The sequence below is a fragment of the Mobula hypostoma genome, chromosome 1 (genome assembly GCF_963921235.1).
Source record: "Mobula hypostoma chromosome 1, sMobHyp1.1, whole genome shotgun sequence".
In the NCBI taxonomy this organism is placed as follows: domain Eukaryota; kingdom Metazoa; phylum Chordata; class Chondrichthyes; order Myliobatiformes; family Myliobatidae; genus Mobula; species Mobula hypostoma.
Window position 1 is genome coordinate 228353719 of NC_086097.1, and position 20928 is coordinate 228374646.

Here is a 20928-nt window from a genome sequence, read left to right on the forward strand (position 1 = left end):
AATGGGTTTCATTTTTTGGAAGTTGGTTTTGGCAATGGCAATTCTTCTTTTTATTTCTACTTTACTTCTAGCATCTTGTGATATAAAGCTACCAAGGTAATTAAAGCTGGTCTTTTGTTCAATCTCTTGGTTACCGATGTACATTTGGCAGTTGGAGGTATCCTGCTGTTTTGATATTACTGTACATTTGTGTTTTTTTTACAGTTGATGGTTAGACCAAAATCTGCACTTGTCTGTACTACTTTGTCTAGGAGGATTTGTAGGCCTTCTCCAGCACTTGCTGTTAGGGTGGTATCGTATGTATATCTTATATTGTTCATGTTAACACATCCAATTTTTATCCCATCTAGGTCTTCTATTTCTCTGAGAATCATTTCACTATAGATATTAAATAATTCCAGTGAGGCAACGCATCCCTGTCTAACTCCTCTTTGAATTTGAGTCCAACTGCTTATACTATCATCAATTTCATCTCGACAGTAGAGGAGGCCATGGATTGACATATCAGAATAGGAATGGGACATGGATGAAGCCACACTCAGGTTGGAGGGGGCAACACCTTATATTCCGTGCCGTTAGCCTCCAAACTGATGGCATGAACATTGATTTCTCTAACTTCCATTAATGCCCCTCCTCCCCTTCTTACCCCATCCCTCCTATTTATTTATTTATTTATTTATTTATTCTTCTCTCTTTCCTTCTCATAATAACTCCTTGCCTGTTCTCCATCTTCCTCTGGTGCTCCCCTCCCCCTTTCTTTCTTCCAAGGCCTTTCATTCTATGATACTCCCCCTACTCCAGCCTTGTATCCCTTTTGCCAGTCAACTTCCTTGCTCTTAGCTTCATCCTTCCTCCTCCTGTCTTCTCCTATCATTTTGGGTCTCCCCCTCCCACTTTCAAATCTCTTACTATCTCTTTTTCCCGTTAGTCCTGACGAAGGGTCTCGACCCGAAACATCAACTGCACTTCTTCCTATAGATGCTGCCTGGCCTGCTGCGTTCCACCAGCATTTTGTGTGTGTTGCTTGAATTTCCAGCATCTGCAGATTTCCTTGTGTTTACGTCTATATACTGAATCCATCTCTCACATATTTTATCTGGATCTGTTAGTATGGATCTGTCTGCTGATCTTATGCATTCTGTAGAGGAGGTTTTCTCAATTCCAGTAATTTCCTTAATTTTCTTGTGCATTTCTTTGCTGTTGTTAATATGGCCTTCTACTTCATTGCATTTTTGATTCAGCCATTCTTCCTTTGCAATATTGCACAATTGTCTCATCTGTCTGTCTAGCTCTCTGTATTGCATTTCATTATTCTTCACTAACCTTCTTTGTTCCATCAGATCTAGAATTTCTTTGGTTATCCACCCCTTGTTGGTGTGTTGGATTTCTTGCACTGGGATTATCTCCTCTGCTGATGGCTGTATAGCATATTTAAATCTGTCCCAAATAGGTCTTGTTTCATTTTTGTTGAGGTGTTCTTCTACAGCTGTCTTGAATTGTTGCTTAAGTATGCTATCATTTTAAGCACTCCCAACATATACTTTTTTTTTCCACATTTCAGTTTCTTTAATTAAGTTTTGATGGTAGCTATTACTGAATGGTGATCTGAACCACAGCCTGCTCCTGGGTAGGCTTTAGAAGTTGTGATATTATTTCTAAAGCATTCACTGATGGTAATGAAATCTGTTTGATTCCTTGTTCCATCTCCAGGACTAATCCAAGTACACAATCTACATGGATGGTTTTTTACCATATTGGTGATCACTTGGTTGTCTCTGACACACCAATCAGTAAACCTTTCTCCATTTTCATTTTTCTCCCCCAATCCAAAAGGTCCTATGATGTATCAACCCTTTCCTGTCCAACGTTGGAGTTAAAATCTCCCATGACTAGTTTTATATCCTGAGACTTACATATAAGCACTGTCGAGATCTTCATAAAACTTGTTGATATCCTCTTCATTTGTTGGCGCATAGGCTTGGATTATGCTAATGTTAAAAGGGTTACCCCTTACTTTAACTAAAAGCAGCCGGTTGGATTTCGCCCAAAATCCCATAAGACATTTTGCTACTTGTTTGTTTAAAATAATTGCAACTCCATACATATGCTGATGACGTCCAGAATACATTATCAGAGAACTATTCTTAGTGAATTTACCACTGTCGGTACATCTAATTTCTGACAGGCCTAAGATATCAATTTCCAACCTTTTCATTTAATGTGTTGTCCAACTTTCCTTCCTGATAAAGTGTATAGATGTTCCATGTTGCTGTCCTTAGCCTTTCCCTATTGCTTACAGTCTCTGGATGACGGTCTGGTGTCACCTGCAGCCCATGACTACCCTTACCGAGCGAGGTGTTGTTCTGTTCATTAGAATCAACCCCATTCATGCTGTTGTCTGGCTTCCTTCTTTTGTTTCTTTCCATGATTGACTGGGCAGAAATTTCAACAGTGGTTTGCCGTTGCCTTCTGTTGCCGCAGTGCGCATCTAACTAGAGCATTTGACCCCTACGGGTGTTCCCAATTGGGAATCATACACTAGGCGTCGCCCAACCTTTGCCATTGTTGTACAAAGACAATCCTCCACCAAAGCTTGGAATCCATCTCCTTGCTGCTGAAGACCTCAGTGATTTTAGGTGACACCACCACCATTGGCCTGGTTATTTTTCTGGCGCCAAACACTCGCCGTAGACAGAGCTCCTTCAGCGAGACAGGGTGCACCCGGACCTAAGTATTACGTGAAGGCAGAGTTGTCTTGGGTGGGAGAAGCTATATAATCGCTATTGGCATTTCCTGATATTTATTTAGGACCAACCACCCCATACACCCATACATTAGTGTAGCAAACTAATGAGTTAATAAACAACACACAAAATGCTAGACAAACTCTGTGGTCCAGGGAGCATCCATGGTTGATGTTTGAGTGAACCACTTCTTCCGAAGCCACCGAGTTCCTTTAAGCACATTTGGTGTGTTGCTCCAGATTTTCAGCATCTGCAGTTTCTCACATCTCTCTAATCAGATAGTAAAGATTGTTGACTAAACTGACGCACATTAGATCAAGAGGTAACACTACATAATGGGTAACTGGGGATTGGTATAGTGATGAAATCAGTGTTTGGGTCAAAGGATTTGGAGGAGTGGTGGCAAGGGGAATGTACAAATAGGCTTCCCACCACCTTAGATTCAAATAAAATAGTCTAGAGAATATAGAGGAAATGCATGTGGCTTAACTTGTCAAAAAGTATTTACTCCTTCAACATGGAATTTACTCCTCCTTAGCTCACTGCCTTATAGCATGGATCCTTGCCATACACCAGATGAAGTGAATGGCAGCGATGCTGAGGATGTTCTATGAGTCTGTGGTGGCCAGTGCGATCATGTTTGCTGTTGTGTGCTGGGGCAGCAGGCTGAGGGTAGCAGACACCAACAGAATCAACAAACTCATTCGTAAGGCCAGTGATGTTCTGGGGATGGAACTGGACTCTCTCACGGTGGTGTCTGAAAAGAGGATGCCGACAAAGTTGCATGCCATCTTGGTCAATGTCTCCCATCCACTACATAATGTACTGGTTGGGCACAGGAGTACATTCAGCCAGAGACTCATTCCACCGAGATGCAACACTATGCGTCATAGGAAGTCATTCCAGCCTGTGGCCATCAAACTTTACAACTCCTCCCTTGGACGGTCAGACACCCTGAGCCAATAGGCTGGTCCTGGACTTATTTCATAATTTACTGGCATAATTTACACATTACTATTTAATTATTTATGGTTTATTACTATTTAATTATTTATGATGCAACTGTAATGAAAACCAGTTTCCCTCGGGATCAATAAAGTATGACTATGACTATGGTTGGAATAGAGGTGGATTAGCAGATCAGAGCCCAGCAGTTAGGGCATGACAGAGCGTGGATGACTAAAAATGATTGGAGGGAGAGGATGGTGCAGGTGACAGGACCTGCAAATAGTTGGTATTGAAGGGGATAATCAAAGGGTGATCAGCCATTGTGATGGTGGAGAAAGAAGAGACAGGGTTGCTCAACTCAGTATTGGAACACATGTGAGAAAGGGGCTCATAACAGTACAGGACTAAAATTGGGAGGGGGCAATGCATTTGAAAGGAAAAACCAAGAACGTTGTTAAGTAAACTTAGCTACTTTGCAGACTTCAAGGTACCCATACAATTTTCACACTTGTCTAGTGTTGCATTATTGAAAATAACTAAGCACACTAGCATTTCTGGGAAAATCTGAATACGGATTTTTTTTACTTCATTGTTTAATTGATTATACCTAAACTTTTCAAGTAACTTTTACCTTTTGTAGCTTTTCTTTGCTTATTGTTATTGTTCCTTTCTTGATTTTGTGGCACCGCAGGTAACAACCTTGCTCTTTCTTTAGCATTTGTCTGTTGTTGGTTTTTTGACGAGGCCGAGTTACTAGTTTGGCACTCAACACAGCACGGATGGAAAGCATGCAAGTATCCAGCCGGATTCCCACCCAGGGTCACTCGCCTCAAAGTCCAGTGCGGTTGCCACTACACCACCAGCCGTCTGTCCCTTTGCTTATAACAAGATACAAGATGCAAACCTGTACTTAAGACTATGACAGGAGCAGAATTAGGTCATTCAGCCCGATGAATCTGCTCCGCTATTCCATCATGGCCGATCCAAGATCCCATTCAACCTCATAGACCTGCTTTCTCACCATATCCTCTGATGCCCTCACTGATTAGGAAACAATCAGCTTCTACTTTAAATATAGTCATAGTCTGAGGCAGAGCATTCCACAGATTCACTACTTACTAAAAAAAATCACTCCTTACCTCTTTTAAAAGGTCGTCCTTCTATTTTGAGATGGTGCCCTCTAGTTCTGGATACCCCCACCATAAGAACCTCTCCACATCCACCCTTTCTAGTCAGTTCAACTTCAGTAGGTTTCAACATGATCCGCCCACATTCTTCTAAATTCCTGTGAGTTCAAGCCAAATGCCAAATGCTCATGTGTTAACCCCTTCATTCCTGGAATCACCCTCATGAATGTCCTCTGGACTCTCTCCATCCTTACTGAGATAAGGAGCCCAAACCTGTTGACAATACTCCATGTGGCCTGACTAGTGTCATCACAGCATTATAAGGAGATAACAACATTATCTCCTTGTTTTTATGATTTTATTCCCCTTGAAATAAATGTCGATATTGCATTTGCCTTCTTTACCACAGACTCAGCCTGTGAATTAACCTTCTGGGAGATTTGCATGAGGACTCCTAAGTCCCTCTGCACCTCTGATGTGTGAACCTTCTTCCCATTTAGATAATAGACTGCACTGTTGTTCCTTTTACCAAAATGTATTATCATATATTTCCCAGCACTGTATTCCATCTGTCACTTTTTTGTCCATTCTTCCAATTTGTCCAAGACCTGCTACAATTGCATTGCCTTCTCAGCACTACCCACCCCTCCACCTATCTTCGTATCATCCACAAACTTTGCCACAAAGCCATCAATTCCACTATCTGAATCAATGACAACGTGAAAAGCGGTGCTTCCAATACTGACCCCTGAGGAACAGTAGAACAATTAGTCACCAGAAAAGGCCCCTATTATTCCCACTTGCTTCCTCCTGCCTGACAGCCATTCTGCTATCCATGCCAGTATCTTTCCTGTAATGCCATAGGATTTTATCTTGTTAAGCAGATTTTATCTCTTTATTTTGTAACTTATCCATCGGGGTGTGTTGCCTATGCAAAATGATCAATCTAACAAAAGTCCAAACCTGTTGCTTTGTGAACTGTAGCTTCCACGTAATTAAATGAATCTTTGTTGTCAAAGGATTGTTTTATTCTCCAAAAAAAATCCATCAATTTCGTAATCTTACAAGAGACAGAAGATATATAAAATATTCATTTTAAATATAAAGCCATATTAAATGTAAAAATGTGGATTATTTATGTACAATTAAAAATCTCTTATTGCAAGCATATAAAATGAATCGTAGGGTATTCATGTTGCAAATAAAAATGGAATATTCTGATCAGTAAATAGATGTTTAAAGCATTGCTTAAAAAGTGCTAACACTTAAAAAGAATAAATGGCAATATTATACTTGCCCAACAATAATTTACACAAAAGGCAAAATATATTCCACATACGCAAAATATATACTTTATAATACTGTTCCTGTAATTGATACAGAAAACTCTCAGTAATCCACAACATGAATTAAATATAATTCTAAATTAACCAAATTACTTCAGACCTGTGTAAAAGCATTCTTGCTAATTTGAATACCATCACTGAATGAGCACTTTTATTAATTAATGTGATTCTGCACACAAAGAAACAAAATGTGTCCAGAGATTCACCACATATTGAGAAGAATTGTACAATAAGGCAGACCATTGCTCAAGGACTAGAAGTGAGATATTATTCTCTTTAGTGTAACTGGCAGTCCATGAAACCACTAAAGTTGTATGCTTAGATTACTGTAGGACAGCTAATAAGAAAACCAATGAGGAAATCAGGCTGCCAATACATAGCCTGTTTAGAGCATATTATATTACTTTATGTCTAAAGAATAAAGGATCAAATTCAATCATATCCTAAGCAATATAAATCAATAGAATTAAATTTCTGGAAATTGCACCTTCATAATGTGTAATGTATATACTCTTAATAATTTGTGAAATATCCAGTACTTTCAAAGAAAACTAAAGTGCCTGCAGGTTCTAATTTTATTGCAACAGTGGTACAATAGCAATGTCGCACTGCAAGACAGACCAAAGACAATCTTATAAAGGACCTTGCTTTAGATGTAGCCCCTTTAAACTGATGGCAATCTGGAAAATGGGTGTGTTTCCACTTTTTTCTGCTGTAGCTGTCCAGCATTAGTAATGTTATTAAGAATTCAGCTGATGGCCTGTACTCAACTACCTTACAAACCCAGAATATTAAATCTTTTGATCTAATCCAGCAATCTTGTGTCAATCTTCTGAGCTGCACTTCTTCTATATCAAAAGAATATCACTTTAAGGCAAAGTTAATCTAACACACAAAAATTTGTATTAAATTTCAAAGGAGATAATCAGAACATTGTATTCCTGCCTGCAGATTAGTACCCATTGGCATTATCCTATTGGCAAGTTGGTCTATTTGTGTCACTTGTACAAAGGTACAGTGAAAAACTTTGTTTTGATGTTCCGAAATGGTGTGCTTATAGTTCAATATTGTTCTCATGCCAATGCAGCAACTGAGCAGGAAGTGTAAGTGGAGAGATTAGCACAGGAAAAAAAAACTGAATTTCAGTTACAGATAAAGACTGAGATTAATATTTTTCAGATCTTTGATCTCAACACGCATGTCTGGAAGCCGTTGGTTCATTGAAAGCAAAACACAGAGGAACGAGAATAGCCTGCTATGCCAGTCCTGTCACTCAGCAAGACTGACTGGTCCTGAACTTGATTCCACTCACATGCCTCATCTCCAAATCAGTTTGTAGGAACAGAAAATAGCAGGAATGGGCCATTTACCCTTCAGATCTTCACAAACATTCAATACAATCTCTTCAGTGTTTTGTTCCCACCTTCTCCCCCTACCCATTTAACTAATATATATTAAATATATTATATATTCTTCTTGAATATACTGAATACCTTGACCTCCACTGGCTTCTTGAGAGAGAATTGCACAGGTTCACCACACTCTTGGTGAATAAATGACTCATGATGGTAATTAGAAATTGTCTAGCCAATTTCCCAAGGCAGTGAGAACTCAAGCTACCCAGAACATCCTCCTTGTATCAGGTCTGTTTATGCTGAATTTACATATATTTTTAAATGTGATCTCTTCTTATTCAGCTATTCTCAAACTTACACAATCTCTGGTTAAACATCAGTCCTGCCATCCATTAAACCTTTATTGCACTTTTTCTAAGGCAAGGACTTCAGATAAGGAGAACAGAACTACAAAACAAAGCTCCAGATGTTACCTTATCAAGACCCTCTGCAGCCGCAGCAAGACATCCTTAACCCATTCTTGCAGTAGTCTTATCGCCTCGTTTGAAAATTATTAACCATAGGAAAACAGATTATTATCTGAATGGTGGCCGATTAGGAAAAGGGGAGGTGCAACGAGACCTGGGTGTCATTATACACCAGTCATTGAAAGTGGGCATGCAGGTACAGCAGGCGGTGAAAAAGGCGAATGGTATGCTGGCATTTATAGCGAGAGGATTCGAGTACAGGAGCAGGGAGGTACTACTGCAGTTGTACAAGGCCTTGGTGAGACCACACCTGGAGTATTTTGTGCAGTTTTAGTCCCCTAATCTGAGGAAAGACATCCTTGCCATAGAGGGAGTACAAAGAAGGTTCACCAGATTGATTCCTGGGATGGCAGGACTTCCATATGAAGAAAGACTGGATGAACTGGGCTTGTACTCATTGGAATTTAGAAGATTGAGGGGGGATCTGATTGAAACGTATAAAATCCTAAAGGGATTGGATAGGCTAGATGCAGGAAGATTGTTCCCGATGTTGGGGAAGTCCAGAACAAGGGGTCACAGCTTGAGGATAAAGGGGAAGCCTTTTAGGACCGAGATTAGGAAAAACTTCTTCACACAGAGAGTGGTGAATCTGTAGTATTCTCTGCCACAGGAAACAGTTGAGGCCAGTTCATTGGTTATATTTAAGAGGGAGTTAGATATGGCCCTTGTGGCTACGGGGATCAGGGAGTATGGAGGGAAGGCTGGGGCGGGGTTCTGAGTTGGATGATCAGCCATGATCATAATAAATGGCGGTGCAGGCTCGAAGGGCCGAATGGCCTACTCCTGCACCTATTTTCTATGTTTCTAAAATGCTGGAGGAACTCAGCTGGCCAGGCAGCACCTATGGAAAGAGTAAATAGTTGACATTCAGGGCCTTGACCGTTCATCAGTCTGGATCAGTCCAGCCCAAAATAAGTCAACTGTTTACTCTTTGTCATCAAATCACATTTAAACTAGGTGTGGTAACAGAAATATGGAAAGTAATGGAACCTTTCCTCATTGGTAACAATTTGAGACCTGACAACATCTTTGCATTCTAAGACTAATACACCAGTTTTTAAAATGTGGTGCCCAGACCATATTGAACACCAGAGCTTTTCAAAACTGTGCAACGCTTTCACTTCTTTATATTTGAGCCCTTTAAACTCCCTCAGACTTGGCCTCAGCCGCATCAGACTGAATCACCTTCTGAACGTGAACATCTTCCCACCAAGAACATTCTCCTGCTTGCCCTGATCTGAAGCTGAATTCAGACTTAATCTTCTTAGCAAAGGTTATTACAGCAAAATCCTTGTTGTGGTTTCCTAAGGCAGTCAGAAATTCCCAGGAATTACATAGAATGATAAAGGTTGAAGCTGCACCAGGAAACTGTTCAAATACAAAATTTCCCCTCTGGACAAAGGAAATCAGGGACTGACAGGAAGATGAAGTGGTCTTTAAGAATGTAGTTTGACCTTGTTTTATTTCTGCATTCTGCAGAGCAGAAATCTCTCCCCAAGATGATCAGCTTTTTTAAAAAACAGACCTCTTCTTCAGTGCTAGTTTCAAAGATATAACTGGTTTGAAGTACTTGAGAATTGTCAAATGGACCCAATGTAATCTACCTGCACTGTGCAAAAATAAAAGGGGTTATAAGTGCAGTTCTTTTGTAACACAAAACAATCACAGTGAGAAATAGCCTAGAAAATTTTAACAAGTTGCTTCCCCCTTAAAATGTAAAAAAAAATGCACATTATGCATCATCATCCACTTCTATTGTTAAAGAATCTCACATTAATTCAGGTCAAAGGTGCAAGTTTTAAGATTCATTTTAAAAGAAAACAGAGGTTGTGAAAGTGTACTTTCAATAAGTAAATAAAAAAATATATTCTTTCTCCTCATAACACATACCTTATGCAAACTACCAAAATTAGCATTGCAAGGTAGGGAAGAACACATTCATATGGAATCTTTAATAACACAAAGATGTCCTAATGTGCTTCATCAATGAGTTAAATCATTGTCGGAATTTAGAGTAAATTGGCAGCCAATTTGTGACTGCTAATCTCCCCAAAGCTGCAACAAGGCAATAAAAGAACTTCCCCAATTGTCTTTGGATAAGAACCAGGAGATTTACACGCCCAGCTTTAAGAACAGATGAGGCCTTGATTTAATTCTTCCTCAGAAAGTCTGATGTGGTTGCAATTACCACAATGAATGACACAACATAGATTACACAAATGCATTCAATTCAAACCTGCAATGCTATCGTGCATCATGAACCCAAATTCAACAAAGCCATCAGAACAGATGCTTTAGTTGCAAAGGTATTTCCTCAATTAATACAAATATTAAAATTATAATGGATTAATCATCTTGTGAATTTATACATTTTCTTCCAGCATAAATATAAATCTGAAATTTTATTTTTAATTCTTAGGAACTTCTTTTGTGCTGATTTTGTCTTTCTCCGAGGGATGACGTTGGTTGGAGTCTTTGATTTTCTGATATTAGTTTTCTGATGCTGCCAAAGTGTAAGCAGAGAGATGAAACAGAGATAATCAAAATAACATTTTGTTTAAGACTAAACAAAACATACAAATGTAACCATATACGAGGAAATCTGCAGATGCTGGAATATCAAGCAACACACATAAAAGTTGCTGGTGAACGCAGCAGGTCAGGCAGCATCTCCAGAAAGAGGTACAGTCGACATTTCGGGCCGAGACCCTTCATCAGGATTAACTAAAAGAAGAGCTAGTAAGAAATTTGATAGTGGGAGGGGGAGGGGGAGATCCAAAATGGTAGGAGAAGACAGGAGGGAGAGGGATGGAGCCAAGAGCTGGACAGTTGATTGGCAAAAGGAATATGAGAGGATCATGGAACAGGAGACCCTATCTGTTATTTATTTATTTATATACACACATTCTTTTTCTCTCTCTCTCCTATTTCTCCCTCTGTCCCTCTCACTATACCCCTTGCCCATCCTCTGGGCTTCCCCCTTTCCCCTTTCTTTCTCCCTAGGCCTCCTGTCCCATGATCCTCTCATATCCCTTTTGCCAATCACCTGTCCAGCTCTTGGCTCCATCCCTCCCCCTCCTGTCTTCTCCTGTCATTTTGGATCTCCCCCTCCCCCTCCCACTTTCAAATCTCTTACTAGCCTTTCTTTCAGTTAGTCCTGACAAAGGGTCTCGGCCCAAAACGTTGACTGTACCTCTTCCTAGAGATGCTGCCTGACCCGCTGCGTTCACTAGCAACTTTTATGTGCATTAAGTGTAACCATATCCTCTGTTAATACTTAAATATGCTTATCTTCAAAATAAATTATAAAGAGCGAGTGGCATGATGTACAGTACCGAAAAGGAACATAGAATATTCCAGCACAGTAATAATGTGCTACGCACCTTTGGCCCACAATTTTGTGCCGACCTTTTAACCTACACTAAGATCAATCTAGCCTTTCCTTCCTACATCGCCCTCCATTTTCCTATCATTCATGTGCCTATGAGTTTCTTAATCGCCCCTAATCCATTTGGCTCTACCACCAATAAATCAAATCAAATCAAATCATTACTATCAATAAAATTAGATGCAATACAAGTATGTACCATGGGTTTAAGGACAGCTTCTATCCCATCATTTTGAGACTATTGAACAGTTCCCTTATACGATAAGATGGGTTCTTGGCCCTTGCAATCTTCCTTGTTGTGTCTTCGTCTTCGTCTTCTTGCCCTGTACTTTCTTTGTGATTGTAACATTTATTAAGCACTCAATTATGATTTTACCTTGTACTCCCCTCAATGTTGTATTGTAATGAATTGACCTGTATAAACATAGAACAGTGACACAGTACCCACGATGCTGCCGATCTATACAAACTTACTTCACAATCAACCTAACCCTTCCCTCCTACACAGCCGATAACCCTCCATATCTCTTATATCCATGTGCCTATCTAAGAGTCTTTCAAACGTCCATATCATATCAGCCTCTACAATAGCTCAAGCAGTACATTCCAGGCACTCATACTGAAGAATGACAATAAACAATCTTGAATCTTGGAACAGTAGCTGAGAGCTCTTGAAGTCAAAGCCACGGGGGGACTTCCAGTAGAGCTCATGGAGTGAAGTCGTGTTCTTGACTCGCTCCATTACCTCTGAGTTTTTCTTCTTATGATCAGCTATATTTTAATTAACCATTAAGGCATCGACTTTTACAATATTTTGAAATAAATTGGGCTCTTTGATAATCGGATGCTTTTAATGTCTGCTATGTCTAAGAATGGAAAAAACGGGAAGGACAGCAAACCTCCGGTTAGACCAAAAGGTATCGATTTTCCTCCGACTGACCCACTGGTGACTTTGAAAGCTATATCAGATCTAATTCAAAGGGAAATTTCAACCTCTATTACGGAGCTGATTCGTGCGGAAATTTCAATTATTTTCCAGAAAATTGCCGATTCAATCGATAAGATACAAACATCTATTACGGAACATCAGTCGGCTATATCTGATCTTCAAAAATCCACGCAACAAAATGAACTCAAGATGGAGAAAATCGAAGAAACAATTAATGTAATGAAGAAGAAACTTGACTTTCTGACCTTTAAAAACTCTGACTTAGAATCCAGAATGCGACGGCAGAATCTTCGAATGATCGGGGTGCGTGAAGCTGTTGAATCTGATAACCCTATGAAGTATTTTTCTCAACTTTTAAAAGATGCATTTCCTACTGTATTTCCTGACCAACCACCGTTACTGGATCGTGTTCACAGAGTTCCATCATACTCGTCTAAGTCAGATAAACCTCGACATGTCATCTTACGTTTTCATTACTTTCAAGACAAGGAGAAACTGTTTCGTTTCGTTCGATCTAAAGGTTACATTGATTTTTTGGATCTTAAGTTCCGATTCGTGGAGGATTTCAGCAAACCAATTCGGGATCAGCGGGTTCGTTACAGATCTGTGATGTCGGAACTCTACAAGATGGATTTAAAACCAGCGCTGCTTTACCCAGCACATCTAAGGATCCTTACGTTGGATGGAGCCCTCCGTTTTTTTGAATCTCCATCGGATGCCCAGAGTTATCTGGATCAATTTTCACCTTCAACATCTTAATCGTAATTTTTAACTATCTCCGTTTGATCAGAGGTTGTGAATTTGTCGGCCTTAATTTTTTTTTGCCTTATATGGGCAGAGAAGTTTATTCTTGATTAATTAATATGGTTGCTAAACTTTCTTTCTATCTGCCTCATTCCTTTCTGTTTCCCAGGGGATTCTGGGTGGTTATTCCCTCAGCGTCATTCTACGTATTTCCTTTGAGGCCTTAAATTTTGTAGTTTTTAAATCTACTTTTTTTTGTAGGTTTTCATAACTAGTTTATGTTAATAATTTCATTTCTTTTTTTGTTTATTCATAGGGTCTGGGGTTTGTTGCGTTTTTTTAAATATTTTCTGGCTTTTTCTCTGTTATATTAAGTGTTTGTTTTAATTGATTTACTTTTTTTATTCTTTTACTGTTTTATAACTAGCTGATCTTTTTTATATTTACACTTTTTTTTAGGGAGCGGCTATCGGAAGTCATGGGGGTAGTTTTAGTGCTTGCTTCTTTCTGGCTGGTCTGTGTTAGCTTTAGCCTTGGGGTCATGGGGTGGGGGGGTGGTGGGAGGGGCTTCACGTTTTAGTTTTTTTCTTCTTGGGCTATGTACACTATTGAAGTATTGGTTGCGTTCTCCTTCCCAGTATCTCTTATTTGTTCTGTTCCCTTTCCGGGTTCGTGGGTCAAGCCTATCGTCAATCCTCCTTGTTGCGGGTTGCCTTTAGGGTTTATGGAGTCTATTATTAATTTTGTCTCCTGGAATACTAATGGTCTTAACCATCCTATTAAAAGGAAAAAAGTTTTTAAAGTGTTCCGGAGACTTAAAGCACAAATTTTATTTTTACAAGAGACCCATGTGCGGAGGGGGGACAGACTACGCTTTTTTTAAATTCTGGAAGGAACAACAGTTTCATTCGAACTCCAACGCTAAGATTCAAGGCGTCTCTATTTTTATAGATTCCTCAGTTACTTTTATACAACATGATATTATCTCTGATCCGAATGGTAGATTTCTACTGGTTAGTGGTCTACTATTTAATAAAAAGGTAGTTTTGGTTAATGTTTATGCTCCCAATATGGACTGTCCGGAATTTTATAAATCATTATTCAATCAGTTCCCGAATTTGAATGAGTTTTCATTGATCTGGGGCGGAGATCTTAATACCTGTTTATCTCCAGCTTTGGACCGTTCGGCTCCTCTACAGACCTTACCTAATAAATCTGCAACTTTGATTAATTCGTTCCTCTCTGATTCTGGGTCGACGGACATTTGGCGTTTTTTGCATCCTCAGGAAAAAGATTTTTCTTCTTTTTCACATGTTCACCATTCCTATTCAAGAATTGATTATTTTTTTTATTGACTCTCGTCTTATTTCTTCAGTGATTAAATGTGATTATGACTCTATAACCATTTCGGATTATGCTCCACTTATGCTTTCTATTAAAATTCAGGCCAATACACAAAATAATAGACAAAGGCGTTTTAATTCGCTGTTGCTTCAGGATTCGGACTTTGTTAAATTTATGAATGAACAGATTGATCTTTTTTTTACAATCAACTATACAGAGGATATTTCTGTGAACATTCTTTGGGATACTTTTAAAGCTTATATTCGTGGTCAGATTATTTCGTATTCTGCTGCTTTGAGGAAGAAGCTGAAGCAGGAGGAGTTGGTAATTGTGGACAAGATTAAGGAAATTGATAAGAAATATGTTACAGCTCCCTCTGAGGAATTATATAAACAAAGAACTGAACTTCAAATGGAACACAGTTTATTACTTTCGTCCTCGATTGTAAATCGATTAAAGAAAACAAGAAGTGAATTTTATGTACACAGTGACAAAATTGGCAAACTGTTGGCTAACTAATTGAAGTCTAATTATGCTAAATCTCAAATTAATCAGATTTATAATCAAAATGACCAACTGATACTTGATCATGCGGGGATTAATCAAACCTCCTTTGATTTTTATTCTTCCTTATATCAATCAGAGTCTCCTTGAGACTCTAAATATATGAATGATTTTTTAGATAACCTAGACTTCCCTGAGATTTCACAGGATATGTCTTCTATGCTAGATACTCCCATTACCACTGATGAGATTAAGAATGTTATTTCCTCTATGAACTTGGGGAAAGCTCCTGGCCCTGATGGGTTTACCGTAGAATTTTATAAATGTTTTGCACCTTCATTAATTCCTTGGTTCTGTAGGATTTTCGAGGCTTCATTAAAACTTGGTAAACTTCCCGAATCTTTCAATGGAGCGTCAATCTCTCTAATATTAAGGAAGGATAAAGATCCTGCTCAATGTGTATCTTAGAGACCAATATCTTTATTAAATGTTGATTCTAAAATTTTTTCTAAGTTATTAGCAAACAGATTAGAAAAAGTACTTCCTTTTATTATTTTGGAAGACCAAACGGGTTTTATTAAAGGTCGTTACTCTTTTTATAACTTTCGCACACTGTTAAATATTGTTTATGCCCCCTCACAAAATGTTCCTGAGTGTGTTATCTCTTTAGATGCTGAGAAAGCTTTTGATAGAGTAGAATGGCCTTACTTCTTCAAGGTGCTTGAAATGTTTAATTTCAGCTCGAAATTTATATCTTGGATCAAACTGTTATATCATTCTCCTGTGGCCTCAGTCCGTACTAACTCTCTAAGCTCACCTTTTTCCCCTCTTTTTCGAGGTACTCGACAAGGTTGTCCTCTTAGTCCTTTATTATTTGATATTGCATTAGAACCTCTTGCAATTGCCATTCGAGAATCTCCAAATATTACTGGGATAACTCGGGGCTTAAAGTCCCATAAAATATCACTCTATGCTGATGACTTACTTTTATATATTTCTAATCCTCAAAAATCCATCCCTGCTGTTTTAGAGTTATTAGCACAATTTAGTCTCTTTTCAGGTTATAAATTAAATCTTAGTAAGAGTGAACTTTTCCCGATTAATAAACAACTTCCCTTATATCATATCTTTCCGTTTAAATTGATTAATAATTATTTTTTATATCTTGGGATTAAAATTACTTGTAAATACAAAGATTTATTTAAGATTAACTTTTTACCATATTATTCAACTTTCATCTAAATGGTTTCCTTTATATTTAACTTTGATTGGTCGTATTAATGCAGTTAAGATGTTTTTCTGCCAAAATTTCTATATATATTTCGAGCATTACCGATTTTTGTTCCAAAATCTTTTTTTGATAAAGTTGACTCAAAAATTTCTTCATTTATTTGGCAAAATAAAAACCCGAGACTGGGTAAAATACATTTACAGAAAGCTAAGAGAGATGGAGGTTTAGCATTACCTAACTTTAGATTCTATTATTGGGCAATTAATATTTGACATATGAAATTTTGGTTACTTGACCAGGATATACTATCCATTCCTAAATGTGTAGCATTGAAATTACAATCTGTTCAGGGCTATACACTTGGTTCTATTTTAGGTTCCTCTCTTCCTTTTGATTTGAAATGCCTCAAACAGGTATCTAACCCGATAGTTGAATATACCTTACGTATTTGGTTTCAATTCAGAAAATTTTTTTGATCTTAACCAATTTGGGCTAGCGATTCCTATTTTAGGTAACATATTTTTTCCTCCCTCTTTTACGGATCGTGCTTTTCAAATTTGGAAGACTAAGGGTATTTCATGGTTTTTGGATTTATTTTTAGATGGTTCCCTTATGTCTTTTGAACAATTATCTAATAAATATAATTTATCAAGAATACATTTTTTTAGATATCTACAAGTTAGAAATTTCCTAAGTACTATACTTTCTTCTTTTCCAATGCTTCCTCCTACATACATTTTAGATACTATAATCAACCTTAATCCATGTCAGAAAGGTGCAACGGCTATGATTTATAATATTATTATGAAACTTAGGAAAGCTCCATTTGATAAGATTGGGGTAGATTGGGAACAGGAATTGGGGTCTATCATTTCTGTGGATGATTGGGGGCGGATTTTACAATTAGTCAATACTTCCTCTATCTGTGCTAAACATTCCCTAATTCAATTTAAAGTTGTTCATAGAGCACATATGTCCAAAGATAAATTAGCTCGCTTTTATTCTCATATTAATCCTTTTTGTGATAGATGTCCGGGGCAGATAGCCTCTTTAACTCATATGTTTTGGTCTTGTCCTACTCTGGAAACTTCTTGGAGAGACATTTTTAATATTATCTCAAAGGTATTGAATATAGATATCTCTCCTCATCCTATTACTGCTATCTTTGGACTACCTAAAATTTCCAGTAATCTTTCTCCTTCAGCCCGTAGAATGATTGCATTTCTTACTTTAATGGTGAAAAGATGCATCTTACAACATTGGAAAGAGCTCAATGCTCCAACCACCTTTTTTTGGTTTTCTCAGACGATATTATGCTTGAATTTGGAGAAAATTAGAAGCAATCTTTATGATTCCTCACTTAAATTTGAACAGACCTGGAGATCTTTTATTCAATATTTTCATTTAATGTATTTTTTTTTCTTCTCTTTTTTGCTCCACATTTATATACCCTTCTTGTTTTCTTTTTACTGTTTTTAATGGAGGTCGGGTTTGAGGATGTGATTTTAAGTTCTTTAACTCTATTTGGTTCCAAGTTAGCCCATTGCTTTGCTTTGCTTTTAGTTAGTTGCACGGTGGGTTTTTTTGGGGTTTTTTTTTCCTTTTCTCTATTGATATATATATATATATATATATATATATACATATATATATAAAAATTAGTATACTATTATGTTACCTTAGTATGTTATGTTTAAATTACATTGTATCACTTTTTTTTTCTGTATTAATATCTCCTGTAATTATTATATTCTAACAGTGTATTAGTGCCTATATGGCTTACCTTTTTGTATACTTATTCAATAAAAAGATTTAAAAAGAAAAGAAGTCAAAGCCGCAACTAATGAAAGCCAACATACTATATGCCTACTACTTAACCACCCTAATAACTTGTGTGGCAATCTTGCAACATCAGTGGAGTTGTATCACAACATTCCTCTAAGATTCCTGCCTTTAATTCTGCATCTGTAATGACCACAACATCGTAATTCCATGTACTAATCCATGTTTAAGTTCACCAACCTTATTCTTAATACTTGTAACCCATACAGCTGATTGCATTTATGCCCTACCCTTCATCAGTCTCTGCAGATTATACCAACATACGACCTAACATTCTGATTCCCATCCCCGTCCCCAGCAGCTCTAGCAAACCTGCCCATATGGACACTGGACCCTCTCAAGTTCAGATATAATCCATCCTTTTTGTACAGGTCATACCTTCTCCAGAAGAGATCCCAAAAATCCACAAAATTAAAACACTGCCCCACCAACCCGACCCCTCCCACCCTGCACGAACTCTTCAGTCTCACCTTCATCTGCAAGACAAGCTTTGCACTGCACCTTACAAGAATAAACCAATTTACCTTTTTATCTTCAGTAACAAGTAGAAATAAAGAGTTCCATTAATGAAGTCCACTATATAAAGTTTGTATGATAATAGTGAAGTGAGCAGAGTGCATTTGTTGTCATGTAATGAAAGGAAGGATTTAACTTGTCAACAGAATACAGAAGTGAGAAACAGGTTGTGACTACTTGGAATTAGAAATTATAGAAAAAAATTTAAAGGGTAATGTGCTGATCTCCTCTCTTTTTTCCAAAGAAAACAAAGGCAATCTAGTTCATGGCTTCAAATTATGAAGCGAATCCACCAAACCAATGGGAAGGGAATTACTGTGAAAGATTTGCAAACTGAATGGGAAGAAACCAAAATTAAAGAAAACCTTCTTCATCATTAAAGGCTAAGATTAAAGGGAAGCTATAAAATAAAGAGAAATAAACTTTTACATTTTTCCTGAAATGTTTAACACTTCATGTATCAAAATTTTGAAGTAAGCACGATATTACACATAGGAGCCTTGGGATAAATCAAATCCATGTTCAATATACTTTCTCATTCAAAAATCAACCCTATGAACAGGAAAACTTTTTACTTTTCTCCAACTAATGTAAAAGAATTTGATTTATCATCATTTGCAATAATTGTATTACTTCAGTTTTGCATTAGACTGCCAACAAAGAGTACCCAGTTGCTCACTGTCAGACTCGGTCATCCCAAGGAATGATGATGAATGATCACAAGCGATTTTCAGAAATCTGGGCAGGTGGGACATAATGTTTTCCAGCGGCCAATTGTAAGGTCATGAAATTAACCTTTAATATCATTCAGTTCTTCATTGGCATTCGACCTCACAGCTTTCCAGTTCAGATATTATCACAACAGTGACTGAATTAAGCTGCCACTCTGAAAGGCTTGGTTCATGAGACAACTGGACGTATTTTGGTAGAGAGTTGGCTGGTACATTTTATACAAGGAGGATGGACTACTACCATCAAATATTGAATCACAGGAAATGTGGACCAAAGAACCCAGACGATAAAGTATTTAACTACGTTCTGTGAAATCTCTAGAGTAAACAAAATAAAACATTTACATATAAAAAATTTTGCAAACATACCTTTTGTCTTTTGCAATGGCATTTTAGCACTCCTTCAGTTTTCCTGGATAAGGCCATTATTTCCGGAGTAAAATCAAAATTAAATTTGTTGGTAATAGAAACAGTAGAGCATGTCATGTGATGGATTGAGTCAATTTCCTAGAATTTAAAAAAAACAATCTTAGAATAGTGTTTGCTGCATATTAACACTGTTTGCACAGTTTAAAATCAGTGGCTAATATTGAGTGTTGTAAACTTAGTGCTTGTTGGAAAGTATTATGCAGCAGAGAGTTATACGAAGACGGTCCCTTGGTCCATTCAAATCGCATTCTCCCAGAAATTAATTTAATGCATCTCCATGAAAGCATCTAACCATTTCTTAAATGAACTCAAATGGCTTTCTCATTTTCTATAAACTGTAATAATGATTTGCAGAAATTGCATCCTGGCATCTACTTTAAACTTGGCTTCAAACATATTACCATGTTAGTGTGTTTTACTCTATAATATTTCTGGTACAATATCTACCCTAGCCAAAGCCCAGTGCCAATCAAAACTACATCATTTCTCAGAGCACTATACAATTTCTGCTTCACTTATGGATGGGATGCAAAATGTTTAGACCAACCAACCATCCAAATCATTTAATTCATTATCAGCTTCCATTGTTTGAAAATATTAATATCAAACTTGGGTCTTTACATTCTCCCATATATGGAGTACCACAATTTAGAGTAGGAGAGAGTTGTTCTTTCAGCCTCCTTCATCGTTCATCAAAATCAGTGCATCATTTGCATTTTTTTGAAATCCCACAATTCACCTTTTAGAAATCTATCAAATCTGTTTCAAATTAACTCAATGGCTGAGTCTCTGCAGCCTACCGGCAGGGAAAATTCCCAAGATTAATTACCATCTGAATGAATGAATTTCAGCTCATCTCAATTCTAAATAATCTAATCTCTGGTTCTAGCCTCCTCAGGCAGGGAACCACTTTCCCTGCATTTGTGATTAGTACAAGCAAAACACTAACAATCCCTGAAAAAAAAACGTATGCCACTTATTTTAAATTCAGATATGCAATACTATACGTGTATCATCGGTTTTAAATGTAATCATGATCTGCCAGTCCTGTAAACAATTCTTCTGCAAGAGACTGGTTGTTCCTTCTTTATACCTGGACGAAGGCAGAAGAAGTGGTGTGGCTTTGCTGGTAAAGAATGGCATCAAATCAGTAGAAAGATGTGTTGTAGGGGCAGATGTTGAATCCTTGTGGGTTGAGTTATA

The 20928-nt window shown here is 37.7% G+C and overlaps 1 protein-coding gene across 8 annotated transcripts in view; it reads right to left on the reverse strand.

Annotated features, from left to right (window-relative positions):
- Positions 1-5831: 5831 nt before the first annotated feature.
- LOC134355504 (uncharacterized) overlaps positions 5832-20928 on the reverse strand; it is a 65938-nt gene continuing 50841 nt past the window's right edge. For all 8 annotated transcript variants that reach the window (XR_010020113.1, XR_010020112.1, XR_010020108.1 and 5 more), the window contains 2 exons: positions 19666-19803; positions 5832-10550 (listed from right to left, as the gene is read on the reverse strand). Coding sequence is in view for 5 of the 8 variants with exons in the window: in XM_063065502.1 (XP_062921572.1) it covers positions 10398-10550; positions 19666-19803 (291 nt within the window). In the remaining 3 variants the exon portion in view is untranslated. The remainder of the gene's footprint in view (positions 10551-19665; positions 19804-20928) is intronic.